Source organism: Haliotis asinina, chromosome 2 (genome assembly GCF_037392515.1).
Source record: "Haliotis asinina isolate JCU_RB_2024 chromosome 2, JCU_Hal_asi_v2, whole genome shotgun sequence".
Classification (NCBI taxonomy): Eukaryota; Metazoa; Mollusca; class Gastropoda; order Lepetellida; family Haliotidae; genus Haliotis; species Haliotis asinina.
In genome coordinates, this window is record NC_090281.1 from 27,253,583 (window position 1) to 27,275,482 (window position 21,900).

The following is a 21,900-nucleotide window of genomic DNA, read 5'->3' on the forward strand; positions in this document are numbered from 1 at the left end:
GCGAACAGCGAAGGGATACGACAGATACCCAGCTACACTGCATGACCGACGAAGGAAATGCCAACGTAATTTTACTGCCAAACGTGAGTAATAAGTAGAATAAATGACTACAAGATAACGACGTCTATACAATACTTGCACCATAGGCAAAGATGTGACTATAAGCCACCTAACTGAACCTGTATTAAAAAAACCCACCCAACCCGCAGATAAATATACAAGAACTACCCATAAAACTATGACAATATTTTATTCCGCCCAACAACCCATTTCTAAAATATAAATTATCCGATGTCCTCTTGCTGGATGAATTGGGGTCATCAACTTGAACATAGTAAAGATTGCAGCTGTCGCGACTGTTATGTGTATACAACGAGTGTTGGCCATAGAAACCTGAGGTGAATGAACCTCCCTACTGGGTCACGATGACATGCACTCAGGCAAGTCATCGTGACGGGTGTGTGAAACGTGGAACACGATGCGCTGGGGTGGGGGAAAATCAATTTGAGAATGAAGTGATGATGCTTACCGTTTCCTTCAAGGTTATTGCAGTAAATATTAAATGAATTGCGTTGCACAGTATTCCGATTATAGACTTTCTTGTCTATACACCCAAGCGCAATACATATGCTTGTTTTAAAATACTTCCAGGACTTTATATTCGGGGATTGGTCTCCTAATACATCAAAGCAGCAAAGTCTTCAATACTACAGCATGTGCATATTTTCTAAGAATGTTTAAGAATGAGTAAGGAAAATATTTACAACATGGGAGCACGTGCTGGTGGATTAAAAAAAAATATAAGTCGGTTCAGAGATTAATATTTAACATTTGTCCGAACATAATGAACCACGAGCAGCTGAAGTTGCAGGGATTTTTCTGCTGCCAGCACTGGCAACACTACGAACGCCACGTTTGTATCTGGGGTATGAAGCAACTAGCGGATTTAATGATGGTATATCAAAGTCAGACAAACTAAAACCACTGTACATTGACTGATTAAAGGCAGAGAAAAATATTTGAAATACCGTGGGCATGGTCGCATTAGCAGTAGGTTAGATTTCAAATAAATGGATTGTTAGATCGCATAATATTGAACTGAATATTGAATTTTATTTGTTATGGTCAATACTCCACAAGGTTTTTCTTCTTTTTCGTACTCTCAGTCAGAACACGTCATCGTATTCCAGTTGCGCAAATCGATGCTTATGCTGTTGATCACTGTATTATCTATTGCTGTAAATCTGGACTCACTCAGTCTTGTCCATGTTGAAAAAACAGACGAGTACAAAAAGGTAAAACAAAAAAAACAAAACACCCCCAATAAAAACAAAAAACCTCCCCAAAACAACAAACAAACAAACAAAAGCAACAACAGCAACAACACAAAAACAACAACTAAAAACGACCTCCTGTGTAATAGACCTTGAAGGTATACAAACCCTACCTTTGTTAAGTGTTTTCCACACTCCACCCTGCACACGTTGCTAAGTGGGTCGTCCAAACACTGGCAAGTTTGACATTGAACTTTCTCTTTCTCCTAGCTGTGCTGCACAAACGCAGACTTGAATATTATCACGCACATATTATTACGTCCCTGTAAAAGCACTATTTAACATATCGTATATAGAGGATTTAGCGAAGTCATCTTGCGTCGGGTATTTCGATGTGAATTGGATCACTACAAGACGTCTCAGCGCAAATCTCATCCTTTATTCTGACAGGAAACTGGAACGGTTCATGGAGAAGATGATGTACAAGACCATCACTTTGCTGGTTCTTTTGACGGTGCTGCAGAGCGGCAAATGTAAGTGACTGCTAATGCGCCAGAATCATTTTACACTGTATCATCAAACTGAGGGTGAGAAACTGAGTGTTGTTAGGAAGCATAGAGACGTATGGGTTGATCAAAGCTTCAGTGAGTGAGTGAGTGAGTGAGTGAGTGAGTAAGTAAGTGAGAGGGTGATTATGACTTTACGCCCCTTCGGTCAAGATTCCAGCAATATCATGGCAGGGGACGCCACAAATGGGCTTCAAACATTGTACCCATGTGGGGAATTGAATGTGTGTTTCCGCGTAACGAACAGTTGCCATGACTAACAGGCTACCTTACTGTCTCTGGGGAGCGCAGAAATATGATGATCTCGATGTAGGATAAATGATGAACACTCTTTTGGATGACAATGAACTGATTATTTGGGATTGGTTATTTAATAAAAATCTTCTTGAATCTAAATGTTTTAAGGTTAAAATTGTGTGGATGACCTAGTACAATGCCCAGAATACCATGAAAGCTCAAACGGTGCACAATTGCAGTACATATATTCGTATTCATGAAAATCATATTTCAAACAGCTCATGAATAATTCATGATGTAAGAAAGGAGAAAAACATTAATCACTGGCTGGACATGTTACAAATACGTTTCTGCGTGTTTTATCTAGACACGTTTAAGATCTATGCACACAAACAGTGCTTGAAACTTTCACGTCAGTAATACATAATCCACCAGAAAGTTCAATCTTTAACAGCGTAATGTTTTTCACACCTTTTAGAACATGCAAAACAATGAAACATCTCTTAAGAACATGTTAAAAATGTATTTTTGAAGACAAAGACCATGTTCGGATTTGCTTGAAGAATACTGGTATATGCAAAACAATGAAACATCTCTTAAGAACATGTTAAAAATGTGCGTTTGAAGACAAAGACCATGTTAGGATTTGCTTGAAGAATACTGGTATATGCAAAACAATGAAACATCTCTTAAGAACATGTTAAAAATGTATTTGTGAAGACAAAGACCATGTTCGGATTTGCTTGAAGAACACTGGTATATGCAAAACAATGAAACATCTCTTAAGAACATGTTAAAAATGTATTTTTGAAGACAAAGACCATTTTTGGATTTGCTTGAAGAATACTGGTATATGCAAAACAATGAAACATCTCTTAAGAACATGTTAAAAATGTACGTTTGAAGACAAAGACCATGTTCGGATTTGCTTGAAGAATACTGGTATATGCAAAACAATGAAACATCTCTTAAGAACATGTTAAAAATGTATTTGTGAAGACAAAGACCATGTTAGGATTTGCTTGAAGAATACTGGTATATGCAAAACAATGAAACATCTCTTAAGAACATGTTAAAAATGTATTTTTGAAGACAAAGACCATGTTAGGATTTGCTTGAAGAATACTGGTATATGCAAAACAATGAAACATCTCTTAAGAACATGTTAAAAATGTATTTGTGAAGACAAAGACCATGTTCGGATTTGCTTGAAGAATACTGGTATATGCAAAACAATGAAACATCTCTTAAGAACATGTTAAAAATGTATTTTTGAAGACAAAGACCATGTTCGGATTTGCTTGAAGAATACTGGTATATGCGAAACAATGAAACATCTCTTAAGAACATGTTAAAAATGTATTTGTGAAGACAAAGACCATGTTCGGATTTGCTTGAAGAATACTGGTATATGCAAAACAATGAAACATCTCTTAAGAACATGTTAAAAATGTATTTTTGAAGACAAAGACCATGATAGGATTTGCTTGAAGAATACTGGTATATGCAAAACAATGAAACATCTCTTAAGAACACTCAAATATTGCACGTCCTATCCCCCACTCCCAGCTCCCCAAACGTGAAACATGACTCCGACAGGCAACTGTTTGGATAGTAACAAAGCGGATAGCTTTGTTTACATTGCTGGTGTCCACTGTGCGTAATATGTAGACTACACATTGCACTGAACACAGCATTGCATAATTTCACGGAGTTACAAATGTTTAGAGTTATAACGTTTACTTTAAAATGAGTCATGCATTGTACAAACATTTGGAAGTATTTGGAAATCGATCTAGCATGAAAAGTAATGATTGTAGAGTCAAAGCGAGCAAAAACACTCACTTTAATCATGTTCACATATATTAAGATACGAATTGCTGTTGGACGAGCCATTCCTAAACAATAATGAATCTCCTAAACACAAGAGTCATGCATTATAAATACCAAGCTAAAACGTTTACACATTAGCTTAATGTAACAGAGGTGTCATCAATGATCGAACGTACGTCCCAGGACTTTCCAAGTAAATTCAAACGTTCCACTTTTTAAATCGTAAAATATGTGTAGTTTTAATTTATAGCTAGATGTGTCTCAATTGCTAACGACTGAGGAGATTATGTAAATCCAGCTAGGGTCCATGCAGGAAGCAAATGCACTGTAAGTCCCCATAGTCCTCAGTGAGGTGATCTACCTTCAGTTGTTGGCAATATATAGCTTGCTTTTACCTTGTATTGTCCTGTATTGTTAAAATGTTTTAGATCTAGTTGCTAGTTTTACATTATAGCCTGTGATAATCTAGTTGCTTCACTGTCCTTCGATAACAGGTTTTTACAAATTACCATAATTATTATATATGAAATTAATTGTTCTGATCACGGTATGGCTGAAATATTGCCGATGTGACGATACATTTTCACTCACTCACCAAATGATCGATTTCAAGATGTCATTAGTATTTTGCTTGTTAGGTCCAAAGTAATCCGTTTAATTTTATGGAATGGTATAATAGATTTGGTACAGACTATGATGGAATGTAACTTCTTAGATAGATAGGAAGAGCTTACCAATAGTGAAATTCTTATTGGCATTGAGATAGAACTACACATGCAGTTGGAAGATTTCTCTTTGACGAATGCCATTCACACTTATCAAAATAACCCTGCAATAGTCTGGACACGGGGTTATTTGTCTTGCATATGGTCAAACTGTTGAGGTGGTTCGAGGGTATTTGTATTATCTCGCCAAAACAAAACAGAATCAAGTACATAATATATTGATGTAATATCGCGTTGAATTGACTTGGCAGGTGAAGACTACTTGGTGGCTGTGGGGAAAAGAGGCAAATCCGCCCTTATCCGGTCCAAAGCAGGAGAAACTGGGGGCCTGGTGGAGATACAGTATCCACGCCTCGCTTACAGAAGAGTCTATCTATTAGGCCCTTTCCGTGGTACATCACATACTGTAAGCGATAAGATGGAAATCACGAAAGTTGTAGAAAATGCAGCTATCATTGTGAGCGGAAGTGACGAAGATATCAACATTTTGGTAGATGCTGATGGTATATTCTCTCCCCATCCAATATCTGCCCTTGGGACCAAGTACATTTTACCTTCCAGTCTCGCCTCTGACAGTGGTTATCGATCCATGTTACTAATAGCTACACACAACATGAGCACTACTGTTGATATATTCTTTCGAATGAACAGAGGAAGCGTTTACTCTTTCAACCACCTTTACAAGGACGGCGATAAATTATCCCTTAAACTTAATCCGTATCAAACGCTGAGGATATTCACTCAAAACGATTTAAATGGAACGGTCATTACCAGTAAACAGAGTGTAGCCGTCTATAGTGGTATAGAATATTCCTTTAAATCCACTGTGTATGACCAGCTATTGCCGGTCAAGCATTACGGACAGGAGTTTGTTGTTGCTATAGATGACTTCAACCTGGAGTTGCAGATCATCAGTGAACACAGCCACGTGCAGATCACCTTCAGTTCTGGATCAACGGTCTCTACTGGCGAGCGCCGTCTTTATAACCGCACACTTGAACGTGGAGAGAATCTTCACTTCACCACCACAAGCCCTGTGCTGGTGACTCTCAGTCGAGCAGATGGTTACAACAGTTCCTTCACAACCGTCCCACCAGTACACTCGTACGTCACACACAGATCTGTGTGGTTATATTATAACAATCTTAATACAAAACTAAAGATACTAACTGACAGGAGAGCTACTGTCTTGATCAAAGACTCGGGACTCAACGACCATCTGACATGGGTGTATATTGTGGGCAGCAGATACAAAGTTGGCACTCTGGAACAGTCGCAGTTTTCATCTTCTACGGCTATATCCAGCGACTTTCCCTTCACAGTACTGTCCTTCTACAATGGATCGGTCTATAACATCGGCTACAATTCCTCAATGGAGGTAGAGGAGGAAGTACATTATTCAGGTATGTGTTCAATTTCCTTCATGATAATGGTATTGTGATCATTGACAAGTTGATTACAGCGTGTGGTATGATATTCAGTCGAGCAGAAAGTAACAACACTGCCTCAACAACCGTATGTCACTCAGAGAGGGTTCGTGAATCACAACTGAACATTCACATCATGGGTACGAAAACACCTGGCGAAAGTCCAGTCATCAAACTAATTCCTAAATCAGATCAGCGCAACATTGAGCTTGTCACAGGCCTCATTCAATCACAGGCAAACTGTAGAGCAAGTGGGGTTGCGCAGCGTAGAGAATATGACCAGTCTTCATATATGCGAGCGAAGCGAGCAAAGGTTGGCAACACACTTCCCTCGCTTCGATTCAGAAAATATTTTTCGTGTCAAAATAAAATATCGCCACCATCAAAGGTACATTGCAAGTTCCTGACTAGATTGTGATCTCAAATTTCCAACCCCATATTTAACAATTACTCACGTGAAATATGTTTTATTCAATATTTTAAGCGCCACTCGTGGTACATCATACCGTTCTTCGCCTCCATTACCCTTGCCAGCTTCCGGTTCAAAGCAGGGAAGGAACAAGTTATTATTCCGTATGGAATACAAAGAGTTCCCTCCCATGCTTCATACGCCCACTACGTCAGAAGTGTGTAGAATAAATGTTACAAAAGATCTAACAACAACGCCGACACTTAAGACAAATACATTCCAGCAGAATCATGATAAAATTAGGCAACATGGTATATCTTTATAATTTCTGCTTATTCTTGTTCCTTCACTCCGTTGAGCCGGAAGCTGGCAAGGGTAATGGAGGCGAAGAACGAACTGAATACCACGAGTGGCGCTTAAAATGTTGAATAAAACATATTTTACACGAGTAATTATTAAATATGGGGTTGGAAATCGGAGAGCACAATCTAGTGAGGAAATGGGAGTGTACCTTTGATGGTGGCGATATTTTATTTTGACACGAAAAATACTTTTTGAATCGAAGCGAGGGAAGCTTATATGAAGACTGGTCATATTCTCTACGCTGCGCAACCACATTTGCGCTACAGTTTGTCTGTGATTCAATTAACTCATAAAAGTCCCAAGCTGTACCTCGAGTTTCACAACTCGTTTTGCTCAAGAGAAGACCCCTTACCTCAAGCTAAGACTAATTATACCAGGCATACTCATCACTTTCTAAAATTATATGTTATATTTGCAAAATATGTTTCGTCTCCCATAACAGTACTAATTGACAAGAGAGCGACTCAAAGAACTTCTGACATGAATGGTATAGGGGCAGCAGATACAAAGTTGGCATACTGGTACACTCACGATGTATGCCTCCGACATTCATATTTAGCGACCTTCCCTTAATAGTTTGTGCTTCTGTTACTGATTGGTACGTGTGTCCCAAAACTCTCAAAGTAAATTTCAAACTTACTGGATTTTAAGCGTAGGACTTTTGTGATTTTCACCAATGCTTAATTTGTAACAAAGTACAAGCCGACGACAATCAGAGATTTCAAGGAACGAATTTTATTCACTCATGCCATCGGCCAGCAAGTCAGTCAGGGGGCGGCAGAGGCAAGCAGAGGCAGGCAGGTCCATGCTCGGCGGACTGTACTGTACTTGGCGAGCGTCAGTTCCCATCTGCCTGAGTGTGGGGTCTGGCCCCCTTTTATCCAGCTCACCCTATCTTTAACGGACACAATGGTCATGGGGCGACTGGTATAGGGTTCCATCTGGCTCGTAGGTTAAGCCCTCTCGCTGGCGGGCTGATCCATGTACCTGGCAGGTTGTTCCAGGTAACTGGCTGGTTGTTCCAGGTAACCCCATCACACCAATCTTGTTCCCTGTCGGTGTCCGGCGAGACGTTGATTCTTTAATCTGCGGCAGGGCAAGTCTCGGTTAGCTGGATAGCAGTACCCCTGTCACGCCTGGCCTACGTCCCATTGTGTTACAAATTTGACTCCAATTACTGGCAGCTGAAGGGATGATGTATATCCAACTTGGGTCAATGCAGGTAGCAAAGGTAGTATAAGTCCCCATGGTCCTAAGTTTGGTGATCAGTCTTCAGTTGCTGGTGACCTATAGCCCCTTCTTAGATTGTACTATTGTCTAGATATATATTTCTAAATTATGCTAGTTTTAAATTAGGGGATATGATATGGATATGGATATGGTCTTTTGATGACCGGTTTTTGTGTGATGCATTTATTGATATGAATATTGATATAATCAATTCAAGTCACGATATGGCTGCAATATTGTCGATGTCACGTTAAATTCTGACTCACTCGCTCACTGTAACTGATCAGTGTATAATATGTACTGTCTGTCTCGAGGTGAACATTACACACATATGTAGTATAAACTCCTCAATCACATGGCAGGCAGAGTGACAGGTTATTAACTCAAATGTTTTGAATACTTCTGCCTCTGGAATCGTGTGTAATGTTTTCATAGTCGATCAGGTTTTCTGAAGCACAGTTGTGTCAAGGAGAGAGATTGATTACGACTCCTTCTGGTCAGTACCACATGCTTGCTTATAGATTAAATAAAACAATAACACTACAAAATCCGTAACGCGGTCTTTCTTTCAATGCATGCCAGGATAGTACTAAATTAGCTTCCAAAGGTGAGTTCAGTCCAAATTGTTACAAGACATTAACTATACTTATTTTGGTAAACGACGCCAATGACTTATGCATATAGGGACAGAGGACCGTATTTTAAATTAATATCAGTTCTCATTTAATTATTGCATTTTAAAACACTCAGACTTGTTAAACGATTTGTAAATAGATAAATAGTCCCTAGTATGGTGATTTACTTTAAGTCTGTAGCCTGTTTTATCTGGTATCGTCTTCTATAGTTAAAGTATTTTAGACTTCATTACTAGTGTAAACATATATCTGTGACAGTCTAGTTAGTTTCACTGTCCCTAATGGACATATTTTAACTTGATAACCTTGTTTTCATCGCTATATGGCTGTAACTTTCCCACTCGACATGGACCCCTTCCCTTTGGGTATTAGGGTGTTCTAATGTAGACATCTGTGACAGATAATACATTATCCCATACCTAACTCACTAACTCACTTACCAAGATTAACACCACTTTGCCTTACAGGTCCAACCTACTTGGTGGCACTGGCTGGGTACACTCGCAGCGTCTATAATATTCCTCGGATACTCGCTAGTGCTGGGGAGACAGGAGGCCAGTGGCAGGTACAGGATCCGCACTCGGGGCGAGTCTGGTCTCGGCGCTTCAATCCTTACAACACAGACAGCTTTTACCCTCCAATCCATGAAGGTTACAGAGTAAATCTCTTTCTTGTTCGTGTCCAAGATGATGCTATTCAGATCAAAGGGGGAATGAACTATCATACATTATTCTCTCCCCTTCCTGTGTCGGCACTCGGTGCAAAGTACATCATGTCTTCCTGTTTTCCTACTACTGACAACATTTACCGGGACATAACGTCGTACTTATCCATCTTGGTGATAGCCACTCACAGCAAAAAGGCGGATATTGACGTCATCTTCAGAGTGGACGGCAACGTCACCTATGCCGGCAGAACGTACATCGACGGGGACACTCTCAGTGTCAGATTAGATAGGTATCAGACTTTCTCCTTAAACAGTTCATCTGATATGACCAGAACCATCGTTACTGCCACGGAGACAATAGCTGTCTATAGTGGAACATACGATGTGCGCGATACAGTCTTCACTACTTTCGAGCAATTGCTTCCTGTGAAACATTTTGGACATGAGTATATTCTCGGAATCCAGGACCCATTTTACCATGAACGAACATACGTGAGTGGGCTTTCATACCAACTTCAAGTTGTTTCACACTACAGTGACACAGGCATCATGTTTAATAACGGTTCTTCTATATCAGTGGGTGAAGATGGTGTATACTATAAACGATGTGGAAATAATGAAACGTTCTACTTCAACACCACAAGGCCAGTTATGGCCACATTGTGTACTCTTGGAATAAATTACTATCCTGATGGGTTAGTTGTAGTGCCCCCGGTAAACCTATACACCACGTTAACGACACAACAAGCCGAAAGCACATTGCAGATAGTGACAAACCAAGCAAACGGTAATCTTGACGTTCAAAACACCCGTGACACTTTCTCTACGGTTTTTAGCCTTCCAGTCAAGTGGAAGAATGTGCCAGGTACAAGATTCAAAGTGGGAACGTTATCTGGTGATAAATACACAACAACCATCCGCTCTAACGTTTCCTTTGCTGTGTTTGGATACAATTACAATATTATAAACAACGGAGGATACAGTTTTAGGACATATCCTAATACAGGTTGGTATACTAAAATGTATTTTTATATAAGATCCAGAATCATACAATCAAGTGATACAATTATCTGCAATTTAACACATTTGCTACGATCAAAGTTAAGAATTCTTAGACCTTTGAACGTTTCGAGAATAGGGTCACAGGTAATTAGCATAGCCGCGGAAGCGTGAGCCTTTGTTCTGGGGCTACTGTCTATATCTATAATGCGACAAGATGAGATGTAAAATGTATGCAAGTAAGAGCGTGTGTTTCTTTGCAATATTAAAATTTGGTTTTAACATATTTATTTCTGATATGCTGTTCAGAAACTGGATCGGCAAACAAGCAAAACGCTTATATTTATCCCCCTTCAGACAAAAATAACATAAATGCAACTTGCAAAACATAAAATGATTTCAAAAGTACATATCATAAATACCATGAAGCATACAATATATATATATAATATAAACATACATACAGCAAGATACTTTCAGTTCTGCAAAGAGCCAGATGAAAACTGTTTAAATCTTTTTATTATATTATAATAAAAACAGATGAAAACTTAAAACTGATTAAATCTTTTTGATGTTGATGTTAGGTACGGATTTGATAATATGATTTATAAATCTGGGTAATTCGAAGTTACCATACAGATCACCATCTATGCTATATACATGATTGAAATAAAAGAAATCGTTTCTTGTAGCATCATAGTTTGGACACATAAACAGTAGATGGTTATCTAATTTAAATCTACTTACGCTGTGGGCGTTTGAATTGTTGCATTGTAATCGGAGTCTCCATAGGACTATTTGACAGAAACTGTTTCCAAAGTTGATGCCAAACCAAAATGAAAACAACAAAAAGTATAACAATACGATGTAATCCTATTTTTTAATTCACCTGGTGATCATGCGGGGCTTAGTTCAAGCACAGAATTCCAAAGTTGAATAGCACTGGAAAAAATGATTTTTCTTGACAATCGGTTTGTAAATGCTTAAAAAATATATCACTTGTACAGAATGTATATGTACAGCCCAGTTGGTGTTTTGTGACACCAGAGGTCTAAATGTTTGTGCCCGAAATAATAATTATTGTAGCATTAATAATCTTGGACTAGTCAAAATCATTACACTAATATCGATAATTGAGCATTTCAGTATCAATGTCATATCATTATATCAATGTATCTCGCCTTGACACTCTTGTCACCAATTGAACATTTCCTCAAACCTTACGAATTATTCAAATAATACCATTTAAATATACATCACCTCGCTTGAGTACAAATTTCACAAATCTCACTAATTGAGTATTTCTTTAAAACAAACTATGGCTCATCTGAACTGAGTGTTATCAAAACACTAACCCCAGTCAGCCAAATCCCACTTTGGCTGTTTGAGAGACCAGTTTTCGCAGAAATCTGGCTAAGTAAGAGTACGCTATTGTAGACGTAGTGTCCAATTCTCTACCAATACACACGTGCATGTTTCACAGATATTTTTTTAAGGAAAAAACCCCAAGTGAATTAGTGTGTCGATTTGGAACTAAAACCAATAGCTATATGGCCACTACAATATTGAGGTTTCGGATGAGACCAGCACCTCCCATGCAATAACACCATCATCACATAGCTGTTTCTGTGGGGGCCATCACTCAACAAACAAAGCATACACCGACTAAACTATGATCGTATCGTGTTGATTGCTAATGGATCCTGACAACACTGATCGTTGCTCTTTAGTTCAGTCACTGGTTTGTCTGAAGAAAGAGTATTGTGATGGATAGTAGATTGCAGTAGAAGTAACATCAAAATGTGAATAGGTGAATGATGAAATGATTTTTTAATTATGATAAAAACAATCAACTAGTGTGGGGATATGTGTGGTATATTGCCATGCTTTGTTTTTATCAATACAAACTTTGCCGAATCATTCCAGGAACTTCTGTATCAGATGGAACTGGAAACAAGTTAGATACCACTGAAAGTTTCCAAGGTGAGGAATTCGTATGGTTTTCTTGTGTGATTGATCCCAGCTCTGTCACAGATTAACATAAATTATGTTCATTTACTTAAAGCACATGTGACAATGGTATCGTTATGAGTAATATTCAGTCACTCTCTAGCTAGTGGAGTACAGAAACCATTCTTAATGCACGTAAGACATAAATAAAGTTTGAGATGGAGAAAAATGTTTTAGATTGATATATACGTAAACAGAACGTTATCGATAATGTTCCAATCATATACAGGTTTATATGAATCTCACGCCTTGAAATTGTGAATATTGAAATTATGTTTGCTAAACGAAATAAAGATTTGGGAACGTTAGAAAATAAACCTAGATACATATACTGAATGGCTTCATCAAATTGTTTCAGAGACCTCTACACTAAATGGACACGGAATCGAGATAACTACAGGCTGGTGTTTCCCTTGTTATCATGATGTATTTTTAAGTCGGATCTCTTCATCGCCTTACTACCACTGTAGTATAGTATGGCATCTCCCGAGCAACGTGATGTAGTGGTTAGAGTGTCCGTCTGGAAAGCGGAAGCTCGCGGGTTCGTTCCTCGGCCACGTCATACCAAATGGCGACATAATATGGTACTTGTTGGTACCTGCGTGGCGGTCGATGGTCGATACAACCAACAATAACTGGTCGGCTCGGAGTCAGTATAATGTGACTGAGTAAGGTAATCATGCTTTACTGTGGCATGGTATCTCAGTGAGCTAACACTATAAAACCAGTTTAAGTCTGGACACATGCACACACGCATGCACGTGACCATATGTGCAAAATAAAGTACGACGTTGTGCCCCATTTCACATCCGCTTACACGAGCAACGCTGATTTCCAAACGTTGTAACTAACTAGTAGATGTCAACAAATACAAGTACATAATACAAAATTCATTTTGCCTAATGTGCATATACATCACACGTTGTGAGATTATGATGCAGTGTACAAAGTTGCGTTTAACTAAACAAACTTACTTTTCTCTCTGACTGAATGGTCACTTTACTTCGAATACTGAATGGCTTTACTAAATCCTTGCAGAGAATTCTGCATCAGACGGAATTCGAAACAAGTTAAATACAGGTGGTTCCCTCCAAGGTGAGTGTTTCTTTTCTTCTCGTCGCCCCATCACCATCAAGGTTCATGGATATCCCTCTTTGCCATGATGTCACCCAAACATACATCGATTTCCCGATTCCTTCGAATGTGACTCCTACCTTTCCAATAAGTAATGTCGTTAGAACTATCTAACCATAGTAACGTAAACCCTAATTCCGAAAGTCGGAGCCCAGGTATATCACAGATTTGCTTTGGTCTATCGTCTTATAAGTTCGTTTTACAAAGTTAAAAAGTGTACCATAATCTCAGAATTTTCACCAATGCCTGTGTTAGTGGTCATTTCCATTTGAATTGCTGGCATGATAGAAAGGCCATTACGAATCCTAAAGCAATACATGGTCAATGTTGTTTGATATGCGTATGGCGTTGATGCCATCATTCGGTGATGTGATGACTGCAAAAAGTTCGAATTACATTTGCAAACACCACAGCAGCGCGTCTGGACGTGTCATTTCTTACAGTCGTTCGTGGTGTAATATATACTACACAAGATGAATACATTCATTTCAGCTGGTAGTTCTAACAACGCTGCAGTGATCGTGGGTGTAGTCTGTGGGATTGTCATCGTGGCTATCCTGGTCGCCTTTATAACATATGTGTTCTACGTGTAAGTATTTGTGTGTATAGCGAGTGAAGTTAGTTTCTCGGATAATTCTTCGTTTTTCATCATTCCTTGAATATGTTGTTGATGTTTAGCATTTAATTTGTAGAGACTTACTTACTGAATTATGAAGTTTCGACTGGGTAGTTGATAACAAGGTTAATGTGAACAAAAGTACAAGCCTGCAAACAAGTGGATGTCCATGGGATCATTTCAGCTATACACATGATAAAAAGTATCGCGACGGCTATGTATGATAACTTCTATATGGCCATATATTCATATGATAATTATGTTTGTAAGATTACTTTAAGATTACATTGATTTGATTAATTCAAATGCTGCCACCAAAGTGACGCATCTAGATTAGTCAATCTACGTGAAAAGTGACCTAACCTCAAACTAATTGCAACAGAAATTGTGTACGTGTTTTTGTCCCTAGTAGGGTGTTTTTAATGTCATACAGAAAAAATCGAACGCAGGAAAAAATCGTGAAAAGTCTTTGTTTCAAGGTCAAAGGTCAAAGGTCGATTTACGTATCAAACGAATAGCGACATGCATGTCACAAACGTAGGGACATAACCACAAGTGCGACATTTGGTGTTTCATTTGCTCATGATACAAACCGGAAAAGTTCAAACGACCACAATTTTAATAATTAGCAAACCTCGATGTCTATTTTGAAAAGAAACATATATTAACGCCCTACTGCGGGCATATTTATCTTTTCTTAAAGCACCATCTACGTAGTTACAATTCGTTTCCACATGGTCGGTGAACATAGCATGTCACAAACGTTTCCACATGGTCGATGAACATAGCATGTCACACAAGTTTCCACATGGTCGATGAACATAGCATGTCACACAAGTTTCCACATGGTCGGTGAACATATCATGTCAAACAAGTTTCCACATGGTCGGTGAACATAGCATGTCACACAAGTTTCCACATGGTCGATGAACAGAGCATGTCACACAAGTTTCCACATGGTCGATGAACAGAGCATGTCACACAAGTTTCCACATGGTCGATGAACATAGCATGTCACACAAGTTTCCACATGGTCGATGAACAGAGCATGTCACACAAGTTTCCACATGGTCGATGAACATAGCATGTCACACAAGTTTCCACATGGTCGATGAACATAGCATGTCACACAAGTTTCCACATGGTCGATGAACATGGCATGTCACAAACGTTTCCACATGGTCGGTGAACATAGCATGTCACAAAGAAAGGTTTTCTGGCTTCATTTCTACTTCAGCGGCGTTTGTTTGATCCACGCGAGGTTTCAATTTGTCTCTTTGAATATATACAAATATATGGTTACAATTTTCACACTCACATTATCAGGCCTGAAAGATCATTGATGTTTTTGTTTGCTCAATAGGATGCTTCCTAATGCTTGTAAATGTTTTGGAACTGTTAGCTGTGAATACTAATACTGTTCAATACTTGACGTGAGCAAATCTTTCCTTTGCATTCACTGCACACAACTGAACAATCTAATCCATGTTAAAAAACTGTCCACTATTGCAGCACGTCATTTGAAAGACATCAGCGAACACCTAGTATGCGCAATCTATGCTAACCGTTGTGTAGCTGTATTCAAGGGAGAGTAGTATTCCACTGAACAGCAACACTTAATTACAACGTGCAACTGAGAGGAAAATCAATGATTGTGAGGGCAGTTATTGAGATCTCCCAAAACGGAGTCAAACACAGGAGTGCAACAGCTTTATTGCTATGTTGAAATACAGAACAAAACCTGATCCTGTACTTCCAGAGCGTCTGAAATCAGGAGATCTCAGAGTAAGATATTTGTCTCCCATCATACAAAATGAAATGTGGCTTTGTCGCTAGTCAGACGTGCAACAAAACGTCCTGCTTCCCGTTACTGCTGATGAAGCAACAGATGCGTCTACAAAGGAACAGGTTGCTATTTGTGTGAGGTTCATACATTCTCAACATGAAGGTAAATTTGAGGTCGGGGGAGATTTGCTTGGCTTTTCCAAGACTGAAAACACAAATGGAAAAACCTCGGCGTATTACAGCTATACATAGCTTTTGGCATTGGCATATGAAAAGTGAAAGGCCAAGGTTACGACGACATGTCCAACATACGGATAGTCCACCGTGGTGTTCAAGCAAAGGCAGTTGCCCGGAGCTATATATGTGCATTGCCAGGCCCAGTCTTCTGTAAGAGGAGACAGAGCCTACCTTTTGTGAATCTAATGTTTTCGGAAAAAGGAGACTGACAGTGAGACGCTTCCGTGCACATAATCTTATCCGGTCAAACCTCCATGACTTCCTGACTTGCAGATGTACAGCACGAAATCCTGGATCAATATGTGGCTGAAGTGCCATATCGTCAAGGAGCAGAAAAGAAATGCACAGATGGGTCAATAAGTGGAGAAAAGCAGATAGAAAGTGAGAAGCTATTCTGGAAACGCTGGAAAGTAATCATCAAGATGGTGACATTATCTGTCACAGCTGTAACTGCTAAAACGCTCGTTTTCAGTGATGAAATGGTCGACTCAGCAACCTTTGTGTGATACATGGACACAATGACTTCCCAGTCACAGTCGCCGAGGTCATTGCCAAACTTGCTGAAATGAAAGCACGTTTGGGCATTCTGTTCATGAAATGAAGTTGAGAAATAAATTCATTAGAATAATTCAGAAATGGGAACTTTTGTGCCTACGTGATGCTTATTCAATGGTGATAATTGTTTGCTAAATTGGGCTTCCATACGTTTTCATTTTGACAGACGGTACCCATATTAACAGTTGAAATGGTGTTGTTGTTGACTGAAAGTTCGTTGTCTGAGTTGCAATGACAAGTAGTAAGAGTGCATAGCGAAGTGCATGTCGCGTGAATGAACGAGTCGTCATGTTCCAGTTAGGATAAATATGTCCTTGTTAGAGGGCTCAATATTGAAAATCAGCGTCTGACCTTTTGATGTTGGGACAGTGTTTTCTTTTGCTCCGAAACTAGCAGAAAACCCATAATAAGATTATGAGAAAAACATTCGTCGCCTGTTGCAACCGCATTATCTCCTTTTGTAGTGCTACCACGAATTTGCTACAGTACCTACGAGAAAATTTTCAATTTTTAATCACAAAATGTAATATGTTCCCGATTTTGGGGTTGTCCGGGTTTATTTGTTGACGATTAATAATTTATGAATCAGTTTGATGTGTCTCTGTTGCAATTAGTTTGAGGTCAAACCGTACATTGATTGGCCTAATCACGTGAAACACGTCGACCTGTCATTGAAGAAATATCCGATATCGCCCAAAACCGGCCGGGTATAGAGAAGGACGACCTATGAAAAGCCCGTTAGTATCCCCAGCAACGTGACCGTCTTCGTATTAAGCTCTAATACAACCACAGAGGAGGAAGGTCAGGGTTGTTTGTGTAGCTGGATGATATTGACATTGTGCACGGTTGTAGATGTTTACGTTGATGGATGTAAGGACGATTCTGTGCTGGCCATTTTGCTGCTACAGTGATGTGCTTCAATGTGCTTCTTCACATACTTGCAGGCGCAGGACGACGATACCAGCCATGAAGACAACAGAACAATCTTCCGGTGTTCTCTCAAACCCCATGAACATCTACGTGTTGTCTGACAGAGTCGCCGGAGGTGCAGCAACTAAAGACACATACACGGAGCTGATGTATAACGATATCAACGCCGAGGACAGTACTCCCACCTTTGTAAATATGTCGAATGCTGACACAAATGCAATTATGAATCAGCAGTGTTGAGGCCAGAAATTCTGAGACATTACCACGCCTTATTGCAGAAGATGTGTATTCAAACATTTTAACTGGAAATATATATTCAACTGTAGATGTGATTCGTTGTACCCTGAATGTTTCTGAAATAACCAGCAAGTGACTATTCAGTGGTTATGTTGTAGCTGCCATATATATTAGAATGCATACAGATTTGATTGATTTCTTCCACACCCAAAACACGAGTATTGTAAACCAATGAAACAAGATGTAGGAATTATAATAAACTCCAAGGATACTACCCGTGGGATTAGAATCGCATGCAACAAATGCATGTCAGTCATATCTAAAATGTTATAATCGCGGATTGGGATCAAAATCAAATTTCAGTGAACCATTCATTTAACTTCACCACTGGTTACCTGTTGCATCACATGGAATCTGGGACGCCAGATAACAGAGACCGTTTTTTCACTGGTTTAGTATGTTGTATGTTTACAAGCATGTGAGTGATCGTGGCAAAGTCAAGCAGGGATGTTTTGTTGTTTTGGCTACTGTGTAATATGCATTTTAAAGATGGTTTGTTTAAATGTTTCCTAAATATCAAAATATATGTTGAAGTTTTAGAGTGAGCAAATTACAATTTATCGTCACCTCGGCATTACACGCATTTCAGCAATTTATTTTATACAGATGAATCAATGCTAAATAGTAAAAATCTGTCCATGAAAAACAGTAAAATTACTACATTGTCACAGATAACAAAAATTAAAACTAGCCCTGATATATAAAACAGTTTAACTAAAAACAGTAAAACAGTGTGTATGTAGTGTGATCACCATACTATGGACTTCAAGTTTTAGAATGTAATCCTTTAAATAAAAAACGATTTAAAGTATCAAATGTATGTTGAAAATATAGTTTCATTGTATCACATCGACTGAACATTTACATGCGGTATTCTCAATGATCATTGTTGATTTAACTGTTATCAGAATACGTCGGTATATATACCTTTGTCACCATGGAAGTTTAAGATTGTATGGAAGGGTCAGTGAAGAACATATCAGCATGTGCAAACCGACGAGAATATAAAATGTGTACTATTATGAAGGTACGTTTAATTATATACTTTGAACTTTGGATGTTTTAATATTTTAACTCAGTGTATAACCATAATAATATTAACATGACGGATCAACGCTACGACGGCCTCTGCAGATTTCATTTTTCAGGGTTCTTTTATCAGTTTACAATGGTTAGTTTGATTCAGTATTCGTGATTCAGTTTTATCACGTGCTGTGATGTGCAAACATAGCCGTGACAGCTTCAACATTTAACTTCAGTAGCATATTATTTTTGTGGGGCGGTGGGGTAGTCTAGTGGTTAAAGCGTTCGCTCGTCACGCCGACGACCCGGGTTCGATTCCCCACATGGGTACAATGTGTGAGGCCCATTTTCTGGTGTCCCCCGCCGTGATATCGCTGGAATATTGCTAAAAGCGGCGTAAAACCAAACTCACTCACTCACCCACTATTATTTTTGTATCCGTTTTGTTTGATTATGTTTAATGTTTCTAATGCATTCCATGTATATACTTTATCATATGTTTTATCGCTTTCTTGTATGTTCATGTGTATTCTGCTACATATCTCTTGCGTTTGCCTAACGTTTCTTAGTTGAATGATATTGTTTTGTTTGGTTGAAGATATGGTATATGAGTATACCAGTTGTTAGTAAATTTCCATTCATATCATCTTGAAAAGTGAAGTTTATCAAATATATCTGGCCATCATTTGTTCTTTTTTAACCTGAAGCTTTTCTCATGATCTAACGTAAATGACCCATTCCAGTTACTAAGTCTTATGTTTTACCGCATTGTTGTGTTTAGTTATAATCTATAAACATGCATTATTTCAGTGATGGCATTTCATGATATTTTGACTAATGTTGTTTTTAACTTGCATAAACTTTAATACTTTTCCTATTGTGTCATTTTGTTTAAAATCATTTGTATCATCCAGCAATCATCTTCACAAAGCATAAATGAGTGAGATGGGATCAATGTATGGTTCATGAGGATGCTAGGCTTAGACATTTACCCCATTGCTAATATATTCCCAAGCATGGGTTTAGTGCTGATAAACCTAGAAGCGTAGTCAGGGTGAACAGGGATTCGAACCCAAGACTACAGGTGTCTGAGGATGCAAAGCACTCATCACAACGATCATTGATTAAGTGATAGTTATCACTGGGTCAGAATGTTTAGAGTTTTGAGTTTGAATTGTGGGTCACATTTCGTATCACGGTAGTAGTATTTTAGCGACAGGCATTCTTGATAGCGCTTCAGTTACCTGCTCTTGGCAAGCTATTGTTTACGTCCTCTCGCAGAGGCTGTTCGAAAATGAACTGACGAAAGGACGACATGGTTATGCTTTGCTGTGATATTCGCGACTGCGTGTCGTTTATATAAAGACTTCTTCTTGTGTTGACACGTAAGATCGCACACTGACCTACACCCGGAAGTATTCAGGAGTTCTGCCTCTGCTTATCATCGACTGACATTAACATCCGGTCTAGTACAAACTCCATCCAAGACTGAAATTGTTGCGAACGTCTCTGAGTCACTGTCAATATTTATGTTTAATAGTGACTTCTTTGTTCTCATTGCTGTAATACTGCCTATGAAATAACACTGAACTCATACACTAAATTTTGCAACTTGAAATATGTACAAGGATAGTTCTGAGATTGACATGGACTGTCTTTTCAGGTCTTTAGTTTTCCAGGCCTTTGACGGACACAAAGAAGGTATATTTGCAAAGGTTTTACAAATCAGGTTTCACGATTGACAACTTACGTATATATCAACATATTTCACACTTGTATTTAGGGAATGGGGACATGCGCGGTCAATCTTACAAACGCGCGATATAAACAAGAGAGATTGCAAACAATGGAAATCGTTTTGAAGTTACATTGCGAAATCAATTTCTGAATAAACAGTTTATTACACAAGAAGTAGATGTGACCAATTGTGTACACCAATCATTGCTGATGTAACATTCTAAATATGGTTCTCTTTCACGTATGAGAGGAAATATCTTCAGTATACTTCCTTTGAATTAACTCCAGACATTTTGCTCAAAGTCTACTCTGCACAGTCGGTCTGCCCTCTCACGTTATGCTTACTGGTCTTGTTTCTGTAACTGATGTTGAGCAGGTATTACATACAAAGAAGAAATGAAACTACCATAAAAGTTTTCCTCAATCATCAGGGGCCATCATGATGGTTAGGAAAACAATCTGACCAGGAATTATGTCTTCCAAGAAATTTTACCTAGAAGTTTAGTTTCACCTTCACGATGAGATTTGCCCATGACAGATAGATTATCTTTATTTCCTCCAAGTGTATGAAGATTGTTACATATTACGACATTATGTCAAGTTAAATATACAATGAATCAATAAACAGTTAATTGTGAAGATATTTCAGGGTGACAGACAGATATAAAATCAGCCACTAATAACATAACTTTTACCCACTCGGTCAAATGTAAATTACATACTGTTGTACAAGATGCACCAAGCAAGTCAGCAATAATTACGCCATCATCATTTCCCCAGAATTCAGCAAACTCAGATATTGGTATAATATCACATATCTTTTCAAACATATCATTTCTCAAATCGTTAAGGTGTGTACAGGACATAATAACATGTCTAACAATATCAGAGGCTACTATTCCGCATATACACTCTCTGGATGCAATTTTTTTACAGCCGATGTGAAGAATATGAGATATTTTGGAAAATTCGGGCTTATTAACCAGGACTAGTTCCCACAGTCTACGTGGATTACAAGGCTCTCGGATAAGACAATATCTGGGGAGATCCTCCCTCACTGCTATCTGATGATACAACAAAACTCTAATAGGCATCACAGATTCTGGATTTAACAAAATAATTCCATTTTTGCTTTAGAGTATGTAACGCCTGTTGTGGTATATGTAAAAATAACGTCAGACAAACTGTACCTGTGTGTATCGAAGACAACG

General features: G+C 38.6%; 1 protein-coding gene across 1 annotated transcript; it reads left to right on the forward strand.

The window, feature by feature from the left end:
- Nucleotides 1-17,882, forward strand: LOC137273500 (uncharacterized). The gene is made up of 8 exons (XM_067806217.1): nt 1-83; nt 1,725-1,807; nt 4,887-6,038; nt 9,167-10,372; nt 12,292-12,348; nt 13,414-13,470; nt 14,002-14,098; nt 17,647-17,882. Exons 2-8 carry the CDS (start codon nt 1,741-1,743, stop codon nt 17,870-17,872), a joined length of 2,862 nt encoding a protein of 953 aa, XP_067662318.1. The 5' UTR covers nt 1-83; nt 1,725-1,740; the 3' UTR covers nt 17,873-17,882.
- The last annotated feature ends 4,018 nt before the right edge of the window (nt 17,883-21,900 follow it).

Bases quoted from the DNA above. Each gene is read 5' to 3' on its own strand.
- LOC137273500 (XM_067806217.1), top strand. From the start codon at position 1,741: ATGGAGAAGATGATGTACAAGACCATCACTTTGCTGGTTCTTTTGACG. The intron at 1,808-4,886 runs GTAAGTGACTGC...TTGACTTGGCAG, and splicing joins GGTGCTGCAGAGCGGCAAAT to GTGAAGACTACTTGGTGGCT. The intron at 12,349-13,413 runs GTGAGGAATTCG...AAATCCTTGCAG, and splicing joins TACCACTGAAAGTTTCCAAG to AGAATTCTGCATCAGACGGA.